The following is a 6,439-nucleotide window of genomic DNA, read 5'->3' as shown; positions in this document are numbered from 1 at the left end:
GGGTAGTTTGCTGAGGAATGTGGCATACCCTCCCCACTTAAGCCAGGAAGGGCTACAAGTAAATTGCTTTTTGGCAAAGAAAGCATGTGGGGGTCATGACAGTGGGGTGGTTTTATAAATTTCTCTCTTACCCTTGTATTCCCAGCATCCTCATCTGTCTGTCCCCTGACACAACCACGTGAGCCTCCTCCCCTGGACACATAGCAGGTCCTCAGTATCCAAAGCTAAACACAGGACCACCTTTTTCTCAGCTAGCACTGTAAGCAGAGGACCAAGACCTCGAGGAAGCGCGTCACGTAGTGCCTAAGGACCCAGAGACTGGCTTCCACCATGCTAGGTGTCTCTGGCCATGTGACTTGGGTAAGTGTTTTCATCTCTCCGGGCCTCTGTTTTCTTATATAAGAAATAAAGATTAATGGCCCCTAAGGGTTATTAAGAGGATTAAAAGATTAACCAGTAAAGCTCTTAACACTCAGTAACAGCATAAGCTTTTGATATTTCTACAAGTGTGGCATATTTGGTGTGTAAATCCCCTGAGCGGAGGCTGTGATTTGCCAGGTTGGATGTGGCCTCACGCCACTAGTGCGTCAAGAGGGCCACACCCCTGCCTCCAAGGCTGTCTAGAAAGTTGCTCTCCTCCCTCAGTCCAGCATCCAGCCCCTGCCTGTCTCCTCGCTCTTGTTTCCTGGTGTCTCTTCTGCTCATATTTCTCAAGGAGCCCAGACCTGACACACCCGTGTTGCTTCCCAGCCACTCATCCAAAGCCTCTCAGGACCTCTGTGCCAGCCCAGCTCCCTGACCAAAGTGGGACACCTGGGACCAGAAGGTAAGACTCCCTCCTTGCTCAGTAGAAAGCCTGGAGGTCCTGACCCGGTTTCCTCTGCCCTTAAACACAGCTGGAGCTGTGACTTTGAATCCAGGATCAAGAATACCTCTGGGCAAAAGCAACTTCTGCTGCTCAGAAGCCAGGTGTGGGGAAACTTCTCTCACTGCTTTGGCTATCTGGAGATGCCCGTGGGCTCCCTGGCCCAGGCCCAGGATGCTGGAGGACCTGGTGCCATGTTTAAGAGCGTGGTTGCTGATTTGCTTGTTCACTGTGTAGGGGTAACTGTGGAGTCAGGCCCTGAGGATCTCGAGGCAGGGAACGTTGAGAACAACTGGTTCTCATTTTGAAGAGTCTGTGATCCTCAGGGAACTGTCCTGGGGCCCTAACCAGAAGCAGATGTCCCTTGAGAGTCAAAATACCTAATGTGGCCGTGGATGGCCACAGGCAGGATCCTTAGAGATTCCTCCTTGAGAAAGAGCAGAGGAAGGTGGGGGCCAAGAGGCTTGCTGGCTGCCAGTCACTCAGGAGGGTTCATCTTAAACATAGCAGAGGAGGCTGCTCAGCAGCTGAGGGAGGCCTGGGCTGAATACAAGACATGCTCCCTTCTCTCCTCTCGACAGAGGGTCTCGCTGCACAGAAGACATCCGGGTGATGTTCTGGACCCTCCTAACCCTCCCATGTGTGATGACAGAGTCCCCAGGCATTGCAGCCTGGGTAATCAGGGTTGGCCCAGCCACCAAGGGAATGGAGCTTCCATTCAGGGTCTGCTGGCCTCAAAATATGCTCCTTTCAAATATGTATGTGAGAAGCTCTCTCTAAAGAATTTTGACCACGTTCCAGGTGCTGAAGAAGAAGCGGCGACATGTCTTCCTCCTCTCCTTCTCGCCTTGAGCAGCCGCAGACAGGCAGCTTTCCACCACCTCACACGCCCATCCCCAACACCAGCAGCTCCGAAGACCCCATGTTCACCCCAGAGCGTAAGTGGAGAGCCAGAAACCACCCAGCCCCACCAGAGATAGGGTGCAAGGACCCTGAGTCATTGGCTCAGCTGTAAATGTACCTACTCGACTAAAATCTCAGAAATCTACAGTAGAAAATCTCTTTTCTTACTGTCTCTGTTCCGAATTGCTTGTTTATTTTAACCAAGAGGGTAAAAGGGGAAAGAAACCAATGTAATGATGACCAATTAAGTAGTTTTTGTTTCTATAACTACCCAGAGACTTTATCCATCAAGAAAAAATAACCCGAGAAAAAAAGGGGGCGGGGGCAAATCTTTAAAATCTCTTGGCCCCATGAATGTGCTGAGATCCTTTCTGATGCTTTGACCCACAAACTGGTCCCTCCTCATTTCCCTTTTCTTTCTCCCTCTTCTCACAACACTCAGCCTGTCTCGAGAAGCCAGAAGCCAGTATTATCAGGGTGCAGCTGGGGTCCCAACGTTTGCAATAACAGTGCCTGTGTTCTGTGATTCTGTCTTCCGGCAGTTCAGGATATGCCCGTATTCTACACCATTCGTGACTCCCAACAGATGGTGTGGGTCCTGAGTGGAGATGTTTTAATAGCAGCTCCTTCAAGCAACAACGTGCAGCCTGGTAAGTGACATCAGAATCCACAGTTGCTCTGGCCTGGGCCAGGAACACCAGTTCCATGAAGTGGGCTCTGGTCCTCACCAACTTCTGGGCACCAGCCCAACGTCCAGAGGAACGGCAGGAAAGAGCAAGATGGTCACCTTCTGTAAAAGGAAACCCATAACTAGAAGCAGGGGTGTAGGGATTGGCAGCTTTCTTACCTGAAGAATCCACTTCAGGTTACTGGGGGACTGTCCTTTCAGGTATGGCTGACCTTGGAGTTTCTCTCCTCTAAATTCCAGCCATCACTCCCTCTGTCAAGCTTCCCCATCTTTCCAATACACATTTCTCTAATTTGGCATCATCTCCTCTAATAATGGGGGCATGTTCCCTCCTTCCACCCAAAGCCAGCTCCTCTCGGCTTCTTTCCCTTTCTGCAGGACTTCTGCGTTGGATGGAGTCCCTCTCTCAGCGGGTACCCCACCTGTGTCCCCTGCGTCATCTCTACTGCTGACAGACACACTCCAGTCTTAACACCTGCTCTTGACCCTCGCTGTCTCTTCCTGTTGCTGTTCCGTTGCCCTGTGTCCTTCAGAGGCCGATTTCCCTGGAGAGTTGCCCACACAGCTTCCTTTTCACAGCAAAACTATCTGACTTCTACACTGCTCTCTTCTCCCCCCTGAGGTCCCTCTTTCCAAGTGCACCTTCAAATGCCAATCCCAAGGGCACCCTTCTCAGCTGTCCTCTGTAGAGCAGTGCAGGTTACTCTCCACACTCCACCTTCTTCTTCTGTAAGAACGCTCCTGGTCCTCAGGTCCACTGGCTCCTCTTCTGGGTTCATCTTTATGACTCAACCTTCTCCCCGAAACCTCCAAATCATGGGGTTCTTTAGGGTCCCCTCTACAACCCTGCAGGCCCTGTGAAGGGGTGGGGAGCAGGTCCTGTGGTTGGGTACATGGCTTCTCCTCTCTTCACCTGACATTTGTGCTCCTGGCACACATCTCTCTGAACGATCTTCTCTGGCCTCTCTAACTTCACATGCCCTGGGGTGGAACTGTGGAGACCTGGCTTCTCTAAACGGAAGACGGCCCCCACTAGGGGCACTGCCCCCTGCTCTACTGGCTTGGGCCAGGAACACAGAAGGCATCTGGATGCCTGACCCCCCTCACACCTTATCCATCCACCAGCAAGACCACTGAGTCTGTATTTCTAAGTCAGTATCATCTCTGGCCCCCGCCCCCACTCTCCTTCCCACTTCATTCATGGAACCTCCAATCCATTCTCCGTAGAGCCTCAGGAGGGACCTTCTTATGTGTGGAACTGAGCAGAAAGGACTTTTCTTTCCCTGTGAGCCCTTCTTTCAAGCCCCGATTTCTCTCTCTTCACTTAGTGGCCTTCCCTGAACTTTAAGGAGCATTCTTAGAAATCCCACCCAACATTTCCACTTCTGGCTCAAGGTTCACAGCCTAAGTGTGTGGCCACATTTATCTGCCAGAGGGGTAGGAAATCTTATTTTTTATTTGGGGAAGCTCTGTGCCCTGGTGAACAATTAGGGTTCTGATATTCAGGAATAAAAAGGAAATGAGTTTCAGAAAAGTGACAAAGGGACCTGCCATGGCTAATGGGAGGAGTCATCTGGGGAAGTCCATGACAGTCCCTGTTAGCCTCCTGAGTGTCAGGCCAGAGGCCCAGACTCCCCTCTGCTGGAGGCCTGACCCTTCTCCGTTCTTCCTGTGTTTCCAGTCACTCTCACCTTGATAGCCTGCAGGGACACAGCATTACACGATGAAGAGAAAGGCAACCTGGTTTTCCTGGGAATCAAGGGCAAAGACCTCAGCTTCTGCTGTGCGGAAGTTGAGGGCCAGCCCACGCTGCAGCTGAAGGTGAGTTGTGCAGTCGATGAGGGAAGCATAGCAAGTGGGCTTTTATCTTAACGGGTGACCGTGAAACAATCTTCCTGCAATCCTGGGTTGTCTCACGCAAGGAAGGAAATCTAACCTGGCTGGTCCCCACGTCCATCAGTGGTGCCATTGGAGGGGGGGTACCACACTCAGGTCCATGCACAGCATGACTCCTCGGAAAGCCAGAGGATGCACACGGGGATGTTCCTGAAAAGACAGGGGACGTGGCTTCTCTATTCTCTGTCTTGATTTGCTACCCCCTAGAAGCCCCCAAGGGAATGGGAGGCTCCCACTTCAACAGACTATCACATTGACAAGTGGAGGGAGAGGGTTCATCTGGATTTCTGACAGTGTTTGTTTATATCCATGTACCCAAAGAAGATCAGTAGGTACAAAGCTGAGCCTCTGCTCATGATGGGAAGTGTAATGTCTGAATCCACAGGGAGGTTGGGACTCCAAAGAGTGCCAGAATCTGCAGATGAAGATACCCTGGGAGCTTCAGGGAAGAGAGCATGCCCATCCCTGTTACAGAGAAGACAGCACCTGTGTTGCAGAGCCAGGCTCCTGGAACCTGCTAGGTCCATGCCCTGACAGCCTGGTCCTACCCGACACCCCGGTGCTGGGAACTGACCCTGGGGAGCTCTATCACTGAGCCACATCCCCAGCCCTTTTTTAAATTTTTTGTTTTGAGACAGGGTCTCACTAAGTTGCTGAGGCTGGGCTCAAACCTGCATTCCTCCTTCCTGGGCCTCCTAAGTTACCAGGATGATAGGCCACCATGCCCTGTGTCCCTAGCCTCCGACCCTCCCTGCTGTGCACAGAGGGCTGAGTTAGCTTAGCCCCCCACTGCAGTCCTCCTCACTAATGAGCCTCTTTCTCACCCCCAGGAGGTCAGTATCATGGAACTGTACAGGGAGAACAAAGCTCGGACGCCATTTCTCTTCTTCCACAGCCTGGAGGGCTCCACCTCTGCCTTTCAGTTGGCCTCCCACCCCGGCTGGTTCATAGCCATGTCCTCCACAGCCAAGCAGTCCGTGACGCTCACCCAGGAGAGGGGCCTCGCTAACACAAACTTTTATTTAGGTAGTGAGAATTAAATGCAGCCTGGTCGGAGGGTGACAGATTTCAGGATTTACAATCAAGCTGTCAGAGAATGCTTCTGCTTGAAAATACAGTGCCATCTGACCAGGTCACCATCCCCTACGAGGTCATCTGCAATTCAGCCCATCCGTGGCCCACCTCATTCTGTCCCCTCTCAAACCTCTGCCCCTCTGGACATCCACTTCTTCCCCCTGTCCCTCGCCTGAACACCATCCCCACAGGAAACCTCAGAGTCTCTTTTTATTCTTTCTTGGTCTCGACCCACTGTCCACTCAGCTGCCACATCCAGCTAAGTCAACCCCACATGCTTCTCACGTGACACCCTCCACCCTCTTCCTTCTGCCAATCATGGCCCGTCAATAAATGCCATCAGTAAATCCCATCAATAAAAGAACGCCATGTAATGATTTGGGGCATGTTTATTTAATACATTATATAATATAAACATTCTGTTTATGCTATAAGTGTTGTCATAATATTAACATTACATCATATAGACATTTAATATAAACATACTATTCATATAACATGTTTACATTATAAACATTATGTTATAATATAAACATAATAATGTTTATAATCTCAAAAGATAAATTGAAAGGATGAGATGAATACATATCTTGATAAGCATGATGGATTCATAATCTAATTGGTTAATCATTCAATACACAGTGTATAGTTTGGCAATGATTAATTATTAACCATGATGAGATTAAATTAATCCACATTTCAGATAATCATTCATATCAGTTAGAATTTCTTCCAGGCAACTTCTCAGAGCTAATCGCACTGTCTTTTTTTTTTCTTTCTAAAGCAGTTAGAAATAGAAGAACATATTAATATTTCCTTATTATCTCCTGGAATTACAGTGGTCTTTTTCAATTCACAGCTTCTCTTGAGGGATAGTTTCAAGCCCGTTGTTCATTTTGTGAGGCTCCTGCAGGTACAGCCTGCACATTCTCTACCGGAGTACATTTAGGGTGCCGTGTTCTAGAACACGCAGCACACGGACATCCGTCAGCATCACAAACCCTCCTCCCTCA

The 6,439-nt window shown here is 49.9% G+C and overlaps 1 protein-coding gene across 1 annotated transcript; it reads left to right on the top strand.

Annotated features, from left to right (window-relative positions):
* Positions 1–808: 808 nt before the first annotated feature.
* LOC144255694 (interleukin-36 beta-like) lies at positions 809–5,392 on the top strand. Its single transcript, XM_077800454.1, has 5 exons — positions 809–826; positions 1,667–1,803; positions 2,311–2,418; positions 4,138–4,277; positions 5,183–5,392. Exons 2-5 carry the CDS (start codon positions 1,689–1,691, stop codon positions 5,390–5,392), a joined length of 573 nt encoding a protein of 190 aa, XP_077656580.1. The 5' UTR covers positions 809–826; positions 1,667–1,688.
* The last annotated feature ends 1,047 nt before the right edge of the window (positions 5,393–6,439 follow it).

The sequence above is a fragment of the Urocitellus parryii genome, chromosome 7 (assembly GCF_045843805.1).
Source record: "Urocitellus parryii isolate mUroPar1 chromosome 7, mUroPar1.hap1, whole genome shotgun sequence".
Taxonomy (NCBI): Eukaryota; Metazoa; Chordata; class Mammalia; order Rodentia; family Sciuridae; genus Urocitellus; species Urocitellus parryii.
The sequence above is the reverse complement of the archived record's forward strand: the minus strand, read 5'-3'. Positions and strand labels throughout refer to the sequence as shown.